At 38.1% G+C, this 19,582-nt stretch overlaps 1 protein-coding gene across 1 annotated transcript in view; it reads left to right on the top strand.

The window, feature by feature from the left end:
• The window catches only part of LOC104162406 (connector enhancer of kinase suppressor of ras 2-like), a gene marked incomplete at its 3' end in the record, with an annotated part of 80,016 nt that overhangs the window by 36,376 nt on the left and 24,058 nt on the right, over positions 1 to 19,582 (top strand). Inside the window, exon 4 of the mRNA XM_009701125.1 lies at positions 4,726 to 4,813. Within this exon, the coding sequence (XP_009699427.1) occupies positions 4,726 to 4,813 (88 nt within the window). The remainder of the gene's footprint in view (positions 1 to 4,725; positions 4,814 to 19,582) is intronic.

Below are 19,582 nucleotides of genomic sequence, written 5' to 3'. Positions count from 1 at the left end.
AACATTTATTTTGGGGCAATGCTTGTACTAACAGCAGTCTGTCTTTGTCCGGATTGCAACTTTTAAAAGTGAAATAGTTACTTCTGTGTATCATTTGCCCCAACCAAATATTATATGAAGAAGACAGGTGAGGAGGCTAAAGCATATGAGGCTGAAAATGTTGATAGTGTTGAAATACCAAGTGTATGCATCTCCTTCACAGTACACATATTTTAAAAAATTGTTTGGGAAGGATTTTCCTTCATGTGCAATCAGTAGTTGTGAGTATTATTAGCTGTTGAATCATATGATTTCTTAATTCTGTGAGGCAATTAGCTGTGCTATATTGATGTAGCTGTTTTTTCTACCAGTCCTTCAGGGTGGCTTAATTAATTAATGTTAGATAATACAATTTCTTTTTCATTCTGAAATATGCTGATCCTGCTAAAGATTTTAATTAGGTCTCAGTTCATAAAAGTGTATACATATATGCATGTGTGTTACAGCCTGGATTACACCTGTATAAACAAATTCATGTTGCAGAGGAGCTTTATTATTTATCTCAAATACTAGTTTAAAAAATCTGAAAAGAACCAGTATTCTGTCATGCCTGGTGTTAGGGAAACCTTATTTCCTCTAGATTAGGGTCTTGAAGTTGATTTACCTTAAGGTTAGGAGGAAAAAAAAAAAAGTAAGCACCAATTGTAAGGTTTTTTTGAATGAGGCATTTAGAAGCTCTTCATCTTGCTGGAATCTGTGGTGCCTAATAAGGTGCAGGCTCACAATGTGGGTTTGCACAGTGGAAAAATTAAGAGGCTCCCACTTTGCCAACTGTATGCATGATTGCAAAACATGTAAGAACTTAATTATCCTTGAAACCTATTACCCACCTATTTGTGGAAGTGGTTTGAAAATGGCTAATGGCTTCAAATGTTGGAAAGGAGAAGGCAGGAGAAAAGGTGAGAAGGAGAGCAAAACCAGCCTGCAGATGTGTGCAGAAGCATTGATGCGATTGCATAAATCTACTTTCCTTAAGATATCAGATGTGGAAGGGGGAAGCTAGCAGAGATCTGGAAGAGGAGATGAATGGAAAGGGCATGTGATCAGGTAGGTGCACTGGGGGCTACAAAGGGGTTTTCATGTGGGTGTTGCAAAGGAACAGAATCACAGGGAGGTTTTGAAGGAAGAACAAATAAACTACAAGGGAAACTGAGTAAAAAAGGTTCTATGAATAGGGAAATGTATATTGGAAAAGGTATCGGCAATGACTGAGAAGGGAGACAATGGGACACTGAGGTCAGTGTCACAGCAGGAAGTGGGGCAATGTATGGGCTCAGTCCAAGGCAGTTCTTTAGTTCTCGTTTAACTTAAAGATCACTGAATTGGACAGCACATGTGTTGAAAATTGCAGTTGTTCTCGGGGGCTTTTCTTCACTGGAGCCATAGGAGGTACCTGAGATTTGAAGGTCGAAGGGACTGCAAAAGATGTGGCTTTGAAAGAAAAGAGTAGAAATTGGAAGCTGATAGAAATGGCTCAGCCAAGCCAAGGAAATAATTTTTAAAAAGTAGAGAGAAGTGGTCTAGTTAAACAAGGAATTCCTTTTACTTGGTGTGTTTCTGATGCCTTGAAGGAAAGTGTTTTAGCAGCCAATTGAAAAATTATAGTGTATGTAGGCTTTATTTGCATTTACACATATTGTTTTGTCTGTTCAGTCAATAATATTGTGCTGTATTAAAATTACAATCAGTGGATATATTATCAATGAAGAGGTGTTTTGTCTGATTGGTGTTTCACGTGGTGTCTTTTATGAAATCCAGTCAGTGATCCTACAATGAAGTTTCTGTTGATATTTTGATTGAAACTGCTGTCATCTTGTTATAGGAAGCCTTGCGGGACTTTCACTGTTGAAACTGAGGCTTGGGATGTAGTACCAAAACACATTTCCTTTGGTAGTAAATATTTAAAGAGGCCCTTAGTATTTCCTCAGCTGCTTATGCAGTAGTGGCTGTGTAGTTGTGCGTGCAGATTGTCTCCAGGGAAGTGGTCTGAACTGGGGAGGGGGAGGAAAGGGCATTGCAGTTTTACTGGTCCAATTTGCAGCAATACCCCAGAGAGGCATCAGCAGAAACTGGTGTGAAGGAGTTGGTTCATAGGCTACAGAGACCTACAGGGGATGCAGCTTGAGGACTCCTTATGTTTTCTGCAGGAGCAAAGTCCACATAACATGGACCTGTCTTCTTATCTTTCCAAGCTGTGAAGCACTCTTCAAAATATTACATATTAGTTATTGATTTTTAGTAGTCTTCTCCCTCCTGCTGGCACCCTTGCTGCCTGCTTCACATGCTGTTTCCAGTAAATCTTGACTGTAGAAATTGCACTATAACAAAAACGAGTAATGTCTCAGTCCCTTTGCCTGCTCTTTAATGTCAACAAAATTTATTTGGGGCACTTCTAATGATCTTCACTAAGAGCAATAATGGTAAAAATGTCATTATTTTCCTCATGAACCGTGAAACCAAACTAAATTGTAAAAATACAAGGGAGGATGATGCAGTATTAGAAGCCAAAGCCTACCATGCGATTTTATTTAGAGAAATGCTGGAGGCTTTGAAATGTCAAATAGATTCCAGTTGTGTAATTTGAAGATCAAATTGTATTAACATCTATACTTAAAGTAAAATAATACCGTTTGCTGGCTTGATTCCATTCATCTTCAATAAAAGTGAATTCATAAATGAACATGACCTTTTTAAGTCAAGGTTTCAGGTAGACTTCAGAACGTCGACAGTTACAGTTTTGAAAGGAAAAAATCAGTGGTTTTGAACATCTTGGCTAATATACTTTTAAAAACACAGTTATGGTTCATAACCAAGCAGTTCAGTTACCTTTTATCCTTTAATAAGCTCAAATGTCTCCTGAACTTCAGTAATAATCTGTGCATGTGTCTATGGGTAGACCTGCTGTAGTGTGTACCTACTGTACAGTTGCCATATACTGCATAAAACTTGGACTTCGAGTTGTGATTGTACATCTATGTCAAAGAGCTTTTGTAAGGCACCTTTTGGAACTTACCCACTTGCTGTCTACTAAGTCCTTGCTGTCTTGTTGCTTTTATGTTTCTTAAACTCTGCCTAGCTTCCAATTTCTGTACCTTTATTTTAAAATGAGTGTACTGCTTTTCTCCCTGGAAAACACGGGCAGAGGGTCTATGTTGTTGCATGATATATTGCATCAAAATAAAACTGCTAGACTTTAGTCTGCACTGCAAAGTTCATCCTATTTTATGAACCATCAGGGCTGGATTAGGGGCCCTGTAGAAGAAACAGGGCATTAGAAGAACGAGGTGGAGATAAGGCTGTTCACATGGATTTATTAATGGACAGTTCCAAATCTGCCTGCACTAAAATTTCAGTAATTCTACATATAGAAAAGAAATTTGGAAACCTATTAAGAACCAGTAGAGCTATATTTGTAGTTATCACTTGGACATGCTTATAGCAGAGCTCTTTGTACTGGAAACTTGTCTCTAGGCTTAAATGAGGAAGGCATAATACCAACCAGCACTGTAAAACTCTTAAAGGTATATATGAATGTGTATGCTCTAAGAAGTGATGAGAGAAGGCAGTTGGGGAAGGGACTAGTCACCTATCTAAATTTGAAGGCAACTGCACTTAAAGTATTGTTTAGAGATCTTGGCACATTGCATGGTCTATTGTTAGTTTATTCAGACATTACAATCCTTGTGGTTCTTTGCCACCTTTTTTTTTTTTTTTTTTAAAAAAAAATAATGTTTGAAGCAGGTATATTAGGGAGAAGTGTCATCTTTGTGATGGTAATAACGCCCATAAAAACCTTACTTGCCACACTGATGAAGTCAAAATCTTGACACCTCTTGGAGAGAATACCAGTCCTGTCTAGTGTTTGACTACTTCTTGAATATAGAAAATAGGCCAAATTTATAGTCTAACACAGACTTGTAGTACAGAAATCAGATGACTGCGAGCCTCACTAACCATTTTAGCAGCGCCTCTAGAAAGCAAGCAAGCTTTCTAGGTAGGCAAGCATTTTGAACATTCTGAAGTTTTAAGGTGTAGGATACATGTAGGTGATGTCTCTAAATGCTGGATTACACTTTTCATTTCACTGAGCGTTTCCGATTGTAGCACAGTGTGGGGGGATGTTATGTTGCCAGTTTAGCCTTTGCAGCTGCTTCCGAGTGTTGATGCATCTCTGGCTCTAAATGCTATCCTCCCCTTTGGATAAAGATTTTACTTCTTCTGAGTCCCTCCGGTACTTTTACCAGATATTAGATCAGGCCCCACGAATCCCAGTGAATCAGCCAAATGCTTTTCTGGTCTGATTCACATCTGGACACCATTCATATCACAGGTGGAAGCGGTGCCTCTGATTGCCTTTCTGAGGGTATTCCCAAACAAATGCAGAAGGCAAGGTGGGTTTTTCTGGGGGAATAAAGGCAGTCCAGAAGTGAAGTGGAAGGCTGTGAGAAATAATGCTTTTATAAATGGAATTTCTTAAAGAGGAACTTAAAAACTGCAAAACCATGGAGAGGTGAGAATTTTCCATGGATATGTATGCTGTATTTTACAATTTTAGCAGTACATTTTGGATATTCTGTGTCATTTTAATATCTCTGGAAACAATGTGTATTAAGTACGTTGTGCACCTGTGAAGCAAGTGTATATATGCTAGTGCTATTCAGCATTTGTTTTCTTCTTTTTTTTTAGATCACCTTTTGCTGCTGTCACAGATTACTCAGTAACAAGAAATAATGTCATACAGCTCTGTCTGGAACTAACAACGATAGTACAACAGGTACGAGACCATCCGCTTAGCAATTTATTTTTTCCTGAATTGTAAATGGCCATTGCCTTCTCCACACAATTTTGTGTTACACTGTATATATCATTGCCTAACAAAAATAAGGGAATACTAGTACTTAGTAAATGTTTTATAAAAATTCTGCTTCCTGGTTTTATACTACTAGTTTGGGTTTTGCTGTGTATACGCCTCTGCGTATTTCAGTAGTTAAGATTAATCTTGGGTTCTCTAGTCTAATATCATCACTATAAATTTGTGAAATCTACTTGGTAATTTGCATATTTAATTTCTTGTGTTTTGTCTTTAATTTTTAATTGTCGGGTTCAAAAGGTTTGTATATATTGGATTTTAGTCATCTACTCTTTCATGCAATTCGTATCGTCTGGACATCTGTTAAGATGACACGTGTTCCCATGAGGCTAGAATATTTTAAATATATTTTTGTACATCCTACCTTCAAGAAATCCAGAAGTAGGTACTGAGAAGCACTGGCTTAACGGGCTTCATTTGGGAGTGCAATATAGAGAACCTTCCTCACCCTCCTTTTGCTTCTCTGTGTGTGGTTTAGGTCTGTCCCTGTCTTTTTTCCTGTTGTTCTGCTGAAACTGAAAAGCCTCTTTTGCTGCAGGTTCAAACTAATGTTGATATCAAATTCTGTAGAAATAACCTAGCAAGTTAAAGTAGTTCTATTTGGTTGAGCATCATCGTTTACCCTGGTGCCTGCATTTCTGAAAGCGGTCTGCTCCTGATGGCCGCGAAGGGCCTTGGTGCCACCTTACCCCATCCGTTGGCCTTGCGGCGCAGCAGTGCCCATCATGTGGAGGGAGGAGGGCCTGGAGAGGGTCGCCTCTCCTGGCGGCTCAGCAACAGCAGAGGGAAGGGACCACTGCTGCTAAGCAGAAGTTCAAGGGAGTATTTGCACTTGAGAAGGTGGAGTGAAGATAAAGGGAGAGAGTGGGGTAGGTAGGAGCACTGAGGAGACTTTTTCTGGTTTTCAGAAGCATTGCCCCAAACTGAGCAAAGCTTCTCCTGTGGCCTCTTGGCATGACTTTGTATGATGATACCCTCCCTTTTACAAAAGAAAGACATTTTTCTCTGACTCTTTGATAAATTTGTGCAACACTGATGATTAGTTGGGTTTGCCTCCCATCTGAGTTGGAGAAGAGCAGCATTGCTAGTTGCATGTGTTCAAGATTGGGAAATGAAACTGTCTTATTTTCCTGTATTATTAATAATAATTTTCCCTCATTTTTGTGTGGGATTTTTGATGTGGAAATGGAGAGTGGGCTGTTCCCTCAGCCCCCAGGCCACACAGCGAGGGTGTCTGTTTGCTTCCCAGGCCTGCCAGCCAAGGGGTACCCTGCCAGTCCTGTCGCTCAGCCGCCCCATGCTCCCCACTGCGCTTCTCCCCATCGCCCTGCCTCAAACTGGGACAGAGATGCTGGTGGTGGCGGCTGTGGAAGAAGAGCCTAAGCCTTCGTTTTCTTGGCTGCCTTTTGCGCAATGTGTGTTTTTTACCTGTTGTCCTGTGGCTTGTCGTGCCCTTGTTGAGCTGTGAGAAGGGGTCAGTACTCTGGGAAAAGGAGGCACAGAGGACACCCCTTCCACTTGACCAAACTGATCATTTTCCACAGAAGCAGCTGTGCATCACTGTCTAGTTTTTCAATTGAGGGGAAGAGCCACCTGATCTGTTTTCATGTGTCCACTATTAGTGAGAAAGAGGGTAAAATATCAACCACCGCAGTATATCCCAGGAATTAGCTCAATATCAGTTCATTTTCTTACAAATTCATCCCTATCCATGATACTGCTGATTTGCTATGGTGTAGGTAAATATTTCTCTATGTATATTTTTCAGTGTGAATGAGAGCAAATGTTACTATCTAATACCTTTGGAGAACAGCAGTTTTATCTTCATAGAATCATAGAATCATTTGGGCTGGAAGGGACCTTTAGAGGTCATCTAGTCCAACCCCCTGCGGTGAGCAGGGACATCTCATCTTCGCCAAAACTGACATGATTCCTCAATCAGGAAGCAGTTCAGTAAATGAATCCATACTTTGAAGTCAAAAGGAGCATTTATGTGCCTAAATTTAAGCATGCTCTGAAATTGAATTGGGCTGTAGTCAGAAGAATGATAATGAAAAATTCCATTAGTAGTCCCAAACACATGTGGTTTGATCTCTACTTAAAACAAATGCATTCCAACGTAGCATTTCAAAATGACTTCGCTGAGCTTTTCTTTTATATGATCAGTGAACACACTGAAAATCCTCATTGCGCTTTCTTAAGGCTGTAAATTGAATCTTTCAGTATCCCCTTATCAGATGTTTTTTCTGTCTCGGAATCTGTTTTCTTTTGTATGCAAAGTACTTTATATTACTTCACTAACTTACAATAATTTATAATTTAATGAAAAAATATCTTTTTGTTTGTGAAAGACCTACAGAAGGTGATGCTACAATTGTTCTTGTAACAGTAGCTAATAACAGATTTTTATAAAGTTTAGTGTTTTCTTTAAAAAATACATAGTCTGTACATTTTCTTATACCTTTTACTTTTTTGTTTAAGACATTCATACAATTTAAAAATATAACACTAGTATTCATCTCAGTAGCTGAGCACCGGCAGGACTGAAAACTGGGGGTTTTTTTTGTGTTGTTTAAGTTACAGTCAATGTTCAGATTTATTAACCAGAAATGATTCTTTACTCAAGATGGAGGGAAAAAAAGCTGAAATTAAGCTGGCTTACTTTAATTATTTTTGCATGTTTTGAAGCTAATTGTGATGTCACTGTTTCTTCATAGAATTAAGTGTTGTTGGGTTCCTCCTCCGCCTTGTTTATCAGTGCTAAATGGATAATGAAGAAAAAAAAGACACGAGTTATGGCGTTCTCTTACAAGTATGAAGTCCAAGAAAATCTATTGAGTGTCTGTGCTTTAACCTTTAAATAATTAGAAAAGTTGGAGTTGTTATGCCTACTTAGAGATAGACTTTGGAATAAAATGCAGAATGGCACATACTTTCTTTTAACCATTTCATTTTCTATGTGCATGGCACATTGCCCAGAACCCAACTAACGGGCCAGCGTGCAGTAGATATTTGCCAGTGGAAGCAGGTCCCTTGGAGCACTGCAAGTTATTATTGTAACCTGCTTTGCATTCGCACGAATCATCTGCTTCTATGCAGCTGTTTTATTTTGGCTTAGGGATTTTTTTTTTTCCTCCCCTTGGGACTTTAGGATATTGTTTCATAGGCACTTCCTGCAGGTTTTCACTTTTAATACCATCCTCCTTGCTGATGGCTTATTTAATTCAGGGCTTGCATTCTTGTTTCATTTTTATAATCAACTCTTCCCTTGCAGCAGAGCACTGGAGGGAAAAAAGAGGATTTAAATGACAAACAAATCCATGAGACTATCATGATTTTTGCTACCGTTCCCTTGCACTCTCTGCCTTTCTCTCCTACACTTACCTACCTCCCCACAGAAATCAGAGGCTGAGCATTATCTGTACTCTTTGCTTACACTGCAGTAAGTGAAAAAGACCTGTTCTTTCTTGATGGTGCAAGATAGGTGTTAAAGGGATATATATGGGTGTACAGGTTGAGGGGGCGGGGGGTGGAGATTGTTTTGGATTGTGCTTTTTTCTCTTTTGGTTCATTCATGAATTTAGGTTTGTGTCAGCAGAATTATTCCTCTCACAAATGCACATAAGGAAGAACATGAGTGACTCCTTGGCTTTATGGCGTTCATGAACGTCTTGCCTATTGGTTTAGTTAGTTGAGGTGTTCAGCTTCAGATGGTGCCAGGAACTGGTCCTTTTAAGTGTGCTTGTTTTGTTTTAGAAAGGTAGCAGTAGCTACAATGATAAGATTTATTGCTTTCTTAGGCAATCTGTAGGTCACTTTTATTATCATTCTCGATGCTCATATTCCTCAGGAACCCATTAAGGTTTCACTAAAGAAACTTTCTTCTTTGGAATTAAAACCCTGGAAATCTTGGGAATATCAAATTTTGGGAATCTAATTTTATATTGACTTTGTAAGTTATTAGACATTTGAAGAAAACTTTACTGCTGAACACTGTAGTTCTTATTGCTGTTTAGTAGGGATCAGTAGTAGCACTCGTTACATGTTTTTTACTTTCCTTAATCAGCTTTCACAATGATTCGATGTGTTTATTTAGTTTTAAAATCACTGATATTTATCTCACAGCTTTAAAGTCATGTGGGATTTACTTAGCAAGATGCTCCAGCAGAAGCATAGCTGTAGGCCTGTAAATACTCTTTTATAAAGCCTCACTGCAATTACTTCTCTGCCTAAACACCTTTTTGAAGGGAGACTATGCAGTGGAAGCAATTCTGTGTAACAGGCGTGGCGATGAACAGTCACTTGGCTGATATCTGGCTTGCACTGTTGTCACAGAATGTACTTCTGATATCATCTGTCTCACAGCAACATTTGGAGGTAAACTCAGATTTTTGGATAACACGGGGTAAGAACCTGAGTGACGTACTTTGGGAGGTAGTGGCCAGGATGGAAGATAGCTAGGAAAGACCAAGACAAATCATCCACAAATATTCTTTATGGACATACAGGCACCTGGGATTTTGAGCTAAAAACCCAAATATAGAGCAGTGCCCTGGGCACTGCCTAAGCTGAGTGATTTGGAGCTTATTCCCCATTTAAAGGTGTTTGAGATTCGAAAAAACAAGTGTCCATATACTCCATGCCCCGACGGACTTGCTTCGCATGCTAGAGGGGTAATCTTTGTTGGGCTTCTATCATTGCTATTTTTCAGATTAAAGATGTTGAAAAACATCGCAAATTATTTCTTGAGTAATGCACTATTTTTGTATAACATCGCATTTTTCTATAATCAATTGACTGTAACTTAGGTGACGAATGTCTCAGATGTCTCACTGAGAAACTAAGTACCGTCTTGTTTTCCAGTTTAAAGGATAAAAAGGGAATTTACTTTCTTAGCCACCTGTCCCAACTCAGAATCCAAGTGCAATAATATAAAATGGCTCTATTCATTTGTTAAGGACAATATTAAATATATGAATAGAGAAGAATAATTAATATCCTTAGTACTATTGTTACAAAGTATCTCTCATATAATAATTTCTATCACAATTCCTCACTTTTGTTTTTAAGTCCTAGTTATTAAGGACTTTTAAGCTATATTTAGTGAGTCTGTAAACTTTTGAATTTTAGGTCATACCAAGTAGCTAATTACCTCAGGTATCTTTAGCTAATAAACTGGCTCTAATAGTTTAGTGGTGTGAATGTTTGATTGGTTCCTCGTTAAAGCTGCTTTATGCTTCCAGATTGTTGGGATTTTCAAAGCAACACGTGCTTGATGGAGAGAGTTACGTATTAAATTTTAAAGTTTTCAATTTAAATTTTCAACATTATTCCTTCCACCCCAACTTTTCAAATGCTTGCAGGAAAATCTTTGTTAGCCTACTGTGGTAATAATCGCCTCCCTCCGTGCTTTTTTTTTTAATAAAAATACTTCATGGTGAGGAGGCCACATTCTTGGAATTTAAAAAATATATATGCATAGCACGCTGTTTATACAAAATACCCCATTTCTGGTAAGTGTACGTGTAGGAAGTCAGTGTGCAAGTGAGTAGCTAAGTAGATATGGTGAAAAGTTAGAACAAAAAAGCCCCCCTTGAAAACAATGTGCAGGCAATATCTGCCTGTAGTACACGGAATCCAAGAGAGCGTTATAACTCACTGCAGGCGACACTGGCAGAAATTTAAACTCACCTTGTATTCTTCAAACAGGGTTTTCTGTTGCATAAGGTTCAAAGCAGTGCTCAGGAGTGGCATTTCACGATATGTATTATCCTGTGCAGTTGTCTTCTTCACACTCAGAAGTCAATGTATAAGGTAAAATAGAATTTAAAGGATTGTTGGAAATATGAAACTGTTTTTTGTTTACAAGAAGCTATATCAAAGTAGTTTCAATTTATGCTCTTCAGCAATGTTTTTTTCATAGTAGAGTAGCTTATTTCTCTGTAGCAGACTTTTATGGAAAATTTCAGATGTAATTTAATGTAATGTAAAAAGTACCTAAGGTGCTTAACACTTATGGCTTTTTCTGGTTCTGGTAGTTTATTTCTGGTACTTTATTATACTTTTTTTTCCCTTGAAATGGCTTATTTGTAGATATATTGTTGTCTTTTGATTTTAAGTTTTGAAGTCCTTTTTGAAATGGGATTAGGCACGGAATAGCTCAATGGTTAAAACATCAATATAGGGATATGAACCACTGCTAGAAATAATTTGATGCCTCATTAGTTGTCATTGAGATATATGCTGTCAAGAGGTTTATTTTTTTTTTTCCTAAACTTGTGTGGTCTGTGATGTGATGTTTTCAAAGTAGCTTATGAAGCCACTGCATGTTTTAATAAAAACCCACCCTGTAAAGTCCTGTGGATTTGTTAGCTGTGTCTTCTTTTCCATTGTTGGAGAAAGGAGTTTCTTTTCCTTGTGAGTGGAAGAAAAAAAGAAAAAAAGGAAAAACAAAACAAAACAAAAAACAACCCCAAAAGACTGCTGAGTACATAGTAGCTTAGTGACAGAAAGCAAAAATAGGTTGGTGTTGGCTTGTTTGGTTTTTTGTTTGGTTGGTTTTCTTCCAGATTAATGATTGACAGCCTCTCAACATGGGGGGGAAAAATGAAACACAAAGCAGAATAATTTGTGGAAAAGAGAATCGTCTTTTTGATGGGACATATGCTGATAAATTAGTACAGCTGTTAAATTTTTCCAAGAAAAGGAGCCTGAGTGGGTCAAGTTGACAGTGAAAGAGCCAGGGACTGTTGTTAATTCATGCACTCATAGAAACACTAGCAGAAAGTAGAAGAAAGTTGGTGGAAACTGGGATAAAGTGTAGACAGAGGGGAAAAATGTGTTTTAGTATCTCGTATGTTTCCTTTAAATAAAACCTTTTTTTCTTAGACTGATTGTTTTGGGCACTGTGTCAGTGCGTGTGGAGTGGCACCACAGTTTCCATGTGAATAGAGGCAGACAGATGATATGCCATGCTTCCTGTGTAATTCTTTATAAATGCTAAATTTAATCATTAATGATGATGGATTAAGATTACATTGGTCATATCAGCAGAAGTGAAGACTGAGACTGTGCGTTTCTTTTACTTTGGAAACTGATTTCCCTTTCCAGAGACAGCACAGTGTCTGTAACCAGGTGCAGCAAAGCAAGGTTTCACTTCAGTATAGTGCATAGCATTACAGGAAGTGTGTTTTTCTAAGAGGCTAGCAGAAGCCTTGAGCATGAAAAAATGTAGGGTCAATCTTTATTTCAGGAATCTAATGTGAGGTACATGTGCGTTTGCTTAAATCCATTAAAAATACATCAAGAATTTCAGATGATCCAATATGAAACATTCAAGTCATAGCTGAGCCTGAAATGCCATCTACGTAAACAGCATCAGTTTTCCTCAAGTTCAAATAATTTTATTTCCTCTGTTGACAGAATAACCACGTAGGCACTATATGAAACATGAAATATTTTGCTGCAATTGTATTTTATAAACCAGAGCTATTATTCATGACAGTACTAGAGGAAAAGCAGAAGTGAAAAATTAAGAAGTTATTTACCTCTAAGTGGTCTTGGAAGTGACATTGGAAACTTCGGAACTGCACAACATGACATGCTACAAACTTATTTTGCATATCAGTAATAAAATATTTAGTTTTGAATGCATGACGCTTATTTTTCTGAATTAGAGGTGTGGAAAAAAGAATGTTTTGACTTTGTTTTTTCTCCTTTCGATGGAAGATTTTTGCCTCATTTCCACCCTCTCATCTGCTGATAGTTTCAGTGGATTTTATTTTTACCTGCTGAGAATGTTGCTGTGTAGAGAAATCACCCTAAGAGCTGAAATACAATTTAGACATAAGCACTTAGATTCTAGCAGAATATGTGAGCAAGTATCAATGTGACTTTAGTCAGTGCTAAAATACTTGCTATGGTTTCTGACCTAATGGTATACCAGCTCATTTTGGAAACGGCATAGCAGGAAGAAGTGTTACTCTCTATATGCAAATTAAGAACTAATCTGCGACAAGATCCCAAAGGAAAGCAAGATGATATCTTTTACAGAAAAGAGAGTGGAGATAATTGGCAATGGAAAATGACTTCAGAAAGATAGAAGAAAAGAGCTTAGTGTACGTGTTGCATCTCTCTTAATCCAGTGAGCAATTTTTCCCAGTAGTTGCTTGATCTGTGGGTGATTTATGTAAGTTGTGCTAAATTTTTACATGAAGTATTCTGTTACTATGGTGATAGGTGCCACTCCATGCAGATAGCTTAAATAAAATTAAGGCAATTCTTTCTACTTGGTAAGCTGGGTAATTGCTATTAGTTTGTACCTAAGGGTTATGAACTTACAGAACTGCAGGTTCATTAAATATTCAGGGACAGGCTCTAGACGTTTTGAAGCGTTTGTGTAGGTTGCATAGGAAATGTCCTTTTAGGTAGCACTTATTAAATAGCTTGCGTTATATTTTTCACAATAGAGATTTTTTTCCTCTGCCCTTAGTATCTTCAATGGTGTGTGCTCACCATTCCGTTCTCTCCCATCTCTGTTGGTTCTTATGTATGTTTCTGATGGGGGAGAACCGAGTGGGTTGCTGCAGATACAGATGAGCTCTGGCTTCAGCATGGAGGGACAGGGAATAATAATAGAGTGAGGATGCCATAGACCCAGTGGCAAGAAGCTGCAGGCATTGAATAATCGTAGCATAAGTGGGAAAGAAAGAAAATATTTCTGAATGGTGGTGGGAAGAAAATCGACAGGATTTGTGTGGGAAGTGAAGAGGAGTTGCAAATGGCACCCAGGTTGTGAGCTTGTGGGACATAAGGTGGTGGAGTGGAAAGAAGGGGGGAGCAGGGAGGATTTGGGAAGAAAAGTGATTTCAGCTTTTCAGCATACTGTGTTAGGGCTGGTGGCAAATATCCAGAAGGAGATTCTGAACTGCGAATGTGAACAGAAGGGATGAGAGCTCTGTGACTCATCCGCACAGAGATGATAATTAAAGCAGCATGATTTTAGGAGGCTGCTGAGCAATAGGAAAGAGGTTGCAGAAAAGGGGAGAGTTGAGGATAGAGTCCCTGGGACTGTGGCAGTTGGAAGGAGGAGAAACAACCATGACGGGGGAATCTTTTGGAGCAGCTCAGTAGGAAGAAAGTCAGGGAAAGCATATATTTGGGACGTCCACTTAGAAATACAGTATAGGTTTTTAGCAATGGCTGTGTGATTTTAAAAATTCATTTTGTATGGCAGCAGCCAAGGATGACCCATGCAAGCACTGGGTTGTTGTGTAGCTTAAGAGGAGCTTGCTATTGCATTCTAAGTAGTCAGACAGGAAGACAGGAAAAAGCTATTTCCTCTTCCGTTCCAAACTTTTGTAATTATCAGTGTCCCCGAGGCCCACAAGTTTTGTATCCAAAGTCCTGCTAGACCTCTCAAAATCTAAGATGTAGTAAAGCACCTCAGGAAACCTCTGCCTGTGTCATGCTCTTAATTCTTTGCCTGTTGCCAGAGGAGAATGTTACGTGCTTGCTCGCTTCTGTATCTTTGAGGGTATTTAAGAGTTTTTTGTTTCTTGTTTTTGTGAAGGGGGATTGGAGGGGAGGGGTTTGAATGGAGCTGTGTATCTGCCAATTTATATTTTGTTATTCCAGTAATTACCCAGACATACCTGTAAATCACACTCTGAGCAGAGTTTCCCAATATCCTTCAGTTTTCTGATCGTCATGCTCTATAGAAGACAGCATTTTGTCATAGCCTATATTATATCGATCAAGTGTATTGTTTCAAAGCTGTCATTGTTTAATCCTACTATAAGCTGTATTAGATATATTTTTCCATGCATTTTCTAAGTAGTAGAGGGCTAAATTAACTCAACCTATCTTATGCTTGTACCCGTTGGGAAGTTATGAACCATTGTCTTGGTCTGAGAAAAGTAATGAAGAATAATAATAAATGAAGGTACTATGAAAGCTATGAAACTTTTGCCTTCTTCATATGTTGGCAAAGCTTGAGACTTTGTCATCGTTGTTGAGAACTTTTGTGAGAACCTTCAGTGATGACTTCTGTGAACCACAGTGTTGTGGCTCTCTTGCAATAGCTGAATTGGGCAGAATTCAAACCAAATGAGCCTTTCTAGAGGCCATGGCATAAATTCCCTAGAGCTAGTGGGCTTGAACAGGCTCAGAGTGGGCTCCTTGAAGCCAGAACAACTTATTTTTGATGGTGCAGTGCTGAGGCTGAAGGGACTGGGAATTATGATCTGAGCATTCTCAAGTTAATTATTTTTTTTTATTGTTTCTAAGTAGCAAGACCCACAGACCATCCATTTGACATATACTGGTATTAAAGGACTCAGTTACAATTTTAATCAATTTGAGAAGCAAAGGGATTTAAAGGATGGCTTGGCTTAATTCCAACCAATGGCTTGTGAGATCTTATGCCAAAGGTTTGGCAATGCATGAAAGTCTGAACCCTCTTTTAGTAATCACGTAATTCATTAGTTTTGTTACAAATAGAGAACTGGAGTTACATAGTTTAGAACATTTTGCATGAATTCAAAATAATGGTGACAGCAGTTCTATCAGACATCTGTTTTTAAGCCGTACATAAAATATAGCTGTTACCCCCTTAAAACTAGATGTGGAACATGTGTGGGATTGCTCATGAAAGATGCATTTACCAGGCAATTTCACTGCTGCTTTTAAAATTGTGTTCCTAACCTTACTTACATTCTATCAGCAAAATACTGGTAAAAACAGTGCAAGATACACAAACACACGCATGTAGATTGCCTTCATGTAAATTCAGTTGGACTGCAGAGGAAAACAAATGAAAAAAAAGCAGTGAAGAAGCTCCACGAGAAGCAGCTTGAAAGCTTCCTGGAGAACGAACACTGTCATGGCAAGCTCTTGTTCTTCGCAGGTTGCTCCAGTTGACTCCACTTCTGTAGCACCAGCCAGCCTGCTTTTGAGCAATGCTACTGTTGTATGAATTCACAAAGGACCTTTTTGGGTTAGCATGTTACCGGAGAATCAGGAGATCTGGTTTTTGTTCTTGAAGTCATGTAACCTGCTTCTGTATCAAGGAAATTTCCTTGCCTTGGTGGAAAAAAAACATTAGGGTGACTAAATATACATGAGCAACTAAGGCATTCTGCTGAACAAGAAAATACAGTGAAAGAAGTCTGCCCTTGCTTGAGCTCTCTGGTAACTAGAAATGCTGAAATATTGCTGATTTGTTGCTGAAAGAAGTAATAAACATATTTCTGCAATTCCCTTAACTGTATGTATATATTTTATTTTCTGAGCTAGCATAACTTAATTTCAGAATAAAGTCATGGAGGTGACATGAACTTAAGACTGCCAAGAAGAGTGCAGTGCAGCAGCTGCCTAGAATATGTGGCAAACCCATGAATAATAGTAGTAGTAGTAATAATGATTGTATGTTTCAAGATTATAGCCTGCAAGTACCCTGAGAGGAGAAGTGTTTGACAGGTAATTGCAATAGGTAATTTGACAGGTTGCCAACTCGGACTTGTAAACTGGATCATATATATGCAGAAATAGAAGTGTTTTCTGCTGAATATTATCCCATGGTTATAGTACTGGAGAACTGCATGAACATTTTTTCCCTGTGGGATGTATCAGCAGTAGGATGAGTTGGCGGGTCTTCTAGATTGCAGTACTTCACATTTTGAGTTGGGATTTAATCAGCTTGGGTGCGAAGAAAAGGACTAAAGAATAAGAAAAGTGCTGGTATAATTAACTGACTCAATTCCCCACTTCTGTGACATACTAAGACAAAAGAAGGCACTAATAGTGAGGGGAGAAGAATATAAAATGGAAAAATAAAGCATCATAAGCATTGCTTTTGAAAAATAAAATCCACAAATATATCCACAACATATATGTTGCCTCGTGTAAGAATTGTTCTAGCTATGTCTGGGGCAGGGTGGGGTGAGATGTATATGTTTTGCATCATTGTCACTAGTCAGTGCTGTCTAATTCAGTGGGTTTAATTTAAATATCTTTAGTAATTATTACTTATGACATTACGATAGGATCTTTGCAGATAAAACTTGTGATTTTTGTAGAAATAATGCAGAATTGTGGTTATGAAGGTGAGGAGTTGTGGAAGAAATGCGAGTGATGCCTCTCTGTTGCAGTGTAGCATAGGTCTTGCTAGTCTTAAAAACAGGTTTTAAAATTATACTGGGATTGAAAGTGCAGAAGAACCCTCTCTCCAATTGTTGTGGTTTGTTCTTGATCCTCTTATCTTCCTCCCTTACTGCATTTTTTTTTTCTTCCTGTTTTGGACCTCATGTTTCCCTTTTTTCAGGATCTTAGGCTCATGCAAAGGTCACTTGCCATTTTTGATGCATGAGGCAGAGCCAGAAAGAGTGACCATTAAAATCTGATATTAGTAATTAAGTTGTTCCATCATATTCCCCCTTTATTTCTCTTTCTTTATGGATGATACTGTCCCATTTTCCTCTGAAACTGCTAGTGGCCAATATTTGACTACATCTTCAGGAAGTATAAATTAACACAGAACTGCTTTTTTACTTTATTAGTAATCTACTTTATTAATCTTTTAGAAAATAATGCACATTTAGAAGATAACCTTATGCTCTTTCAGCTGAAGTTTTTTTGGTCGGTTAGATGAAGATCATACAGCCTAGCTTTAGTTATAGTTTGTCAGTGAATATATGTGTGAAGTTCACAGAAAAAAACAGATAAAAGTAAAATATCTCCTCTTTGCTGTATCTGTGTATTTCCGTTCAGGGGTAATCACAGTATTGTTTCACTAAGTGAATAGCAAATCGCTAGCTTGTGGAGAAGTAAAGCTTGGTTGCAGATTTTTTGTGTGTTCCTGCTTTTCTCAAGTAGAAAAAAGTTTATGTTAAACTCACGATGATCTGTTTCTTACCTTAATTGCAGTGTTTTGATACTGTGGTTAAACAGATATTTAAGATCTTTCATGAGTAAGATATGGGCTTGTAGTCTAGGTATGGAAGGAAGAGATGTTCTCCAGCAGTGGGTGGTATGCTATTAAGAATACAAATTTATTTTTAATTGCATAGTTAGTGACTCTTTTTATAGTTCTCAAGTGCTTTAAGCTCTTTTAGTCGAAATGAAATGGGTATGAAAAAACAATAATTGTAAATGGTAAAGGCCCCCAGTAATAAGCATTCAGCTTATCATTCTACCTAGGGGATGTTTGAAGAGGGTGGGCACAGTTATCCTCAGCACTTGCTTAAAGATAAAGCACGAAGCAGTGGAGTGACTTTAAAAATCTAAGGGGAAATAAACTGTTTGCTCTGAAAGGAAGTGACATGTAGGTTTTGCTCTTGGGATCATTCAGAAGCAGTCTCAGCCCTCATCTCTAGGGGTGGCTGCAGGAAGTTAAAACGAGCTCGCTACGATGCAGGGATCAGCTTGGTGACCTTTCTTAGGTTTCTTTGAATCCTAGACTTCAGGGCTGCTCTGGGCTATGCCAGCATGGATCTTTGCATTCCTACACATTTCCCTGAGTTCTTGATTGAATTATATTTAGTTGGATGTCATTCATATATAGAAGTAGTATATTTTGGAACTGTTTTTTTACCTGAGCTCTCCTCCAGTTTTTCTCTCTTTCATGGTTTACTGAACTGTTACTTTTTCTCTTGCCTGAATGTGAAGATGTAGCATCAACAAATAGCTGTCCGCTATGAAATGAACTCATTTAGCAATTCCTCTTCCCAGACACCTGCCCCTATACATAGACTGGATGCCCAAGAAGTTTTCCACCAGCTTTGCTGTCTTTTGTAGGTTCAGAAATATTTTATTTTCTTATATATACTCTTGGTTTGTCAGAAATAAGCATATTTCTTTAGCTTCCTTCATGATTGTGTGGAAAAGTCTAATTTCAAGGATGTAGCAGTGTTTTTCTGTTATTTGCTGGTTTCTTGGTTGTAATAAGCCTCTGCAGGGCTTAAGAACCCACAATCCTTCTTCCCTTAGTAGTGAGACTTCTCGAACAGTATCCTCTTTAAGCTGAATGTCTAAACTTACAGTAAACTCTTCCTATTACCAATGAAATAATTATGTTTGCTTAAAAGCACTTTTTTCTTCAATATAAATGTTGCAATCCCTTCCTGCTATTTTTGCAAAATGATTCATAAGAAACCATGCAGAACATAGATGCATCCAGATTGAAAATGTTACATGCCCTCCCACATATAACAATGAAATGTGTATTTTGCTACTAAGATTGCAAATACTTCATTGATGTCTGCATATAATTAAACATGTTAGATTTTCTTTCTGGCTATACTTACTTACTGGCAAATGTTTCCTGAACACCATCCTGAATGCCAACAGCTGTTATTAGGTACTCCCCTGATCAACCTGCTGCTTCTGTATAGGTTGCTTTATATAAAGCTTAAGAACAGACTGGCTTTTCTTGCCTGAGTAACACTAGAAGCGTTTCCTGGATTAAAAGTTCATGTTTGTGGTTGGTTTGTTTGCTTGTTTTTTAAAACAGTTGCATATAGCAAAGTTGTTTTTCTAACAGGATAAACTGATTTAAAAATGAGACTTAAAACATGAAAACTTAGTCAAATTTTTCATGTGGGTTATTAAGTAAGCTATGAAGCATCCATTCTAAGCAGAGCTTGCACTAATTGCCATAAAGCCGCAGCATCTGAT

The sequence above is a fragment of the Cariama cristata genome, unplaced genomic scaffold, assembly GCF_000690535.1.
Source record: "Cariama cristata isolate BGI_N322 unplaced genomic scaffold, ASM69053v1 scaffold8260, whole genome shotgun sequence".
Classification (NCBI taxonomy): Eukaryota; Metazoa; Chordata; class Aves; order Cariamiformes; family Cariamidae; genus Cariama; species Cariama cristata.
Note: the sequence above shows the minus strand (reverse complement) of the source record. Positions and strands in the feature narration are given on the sequence as shown.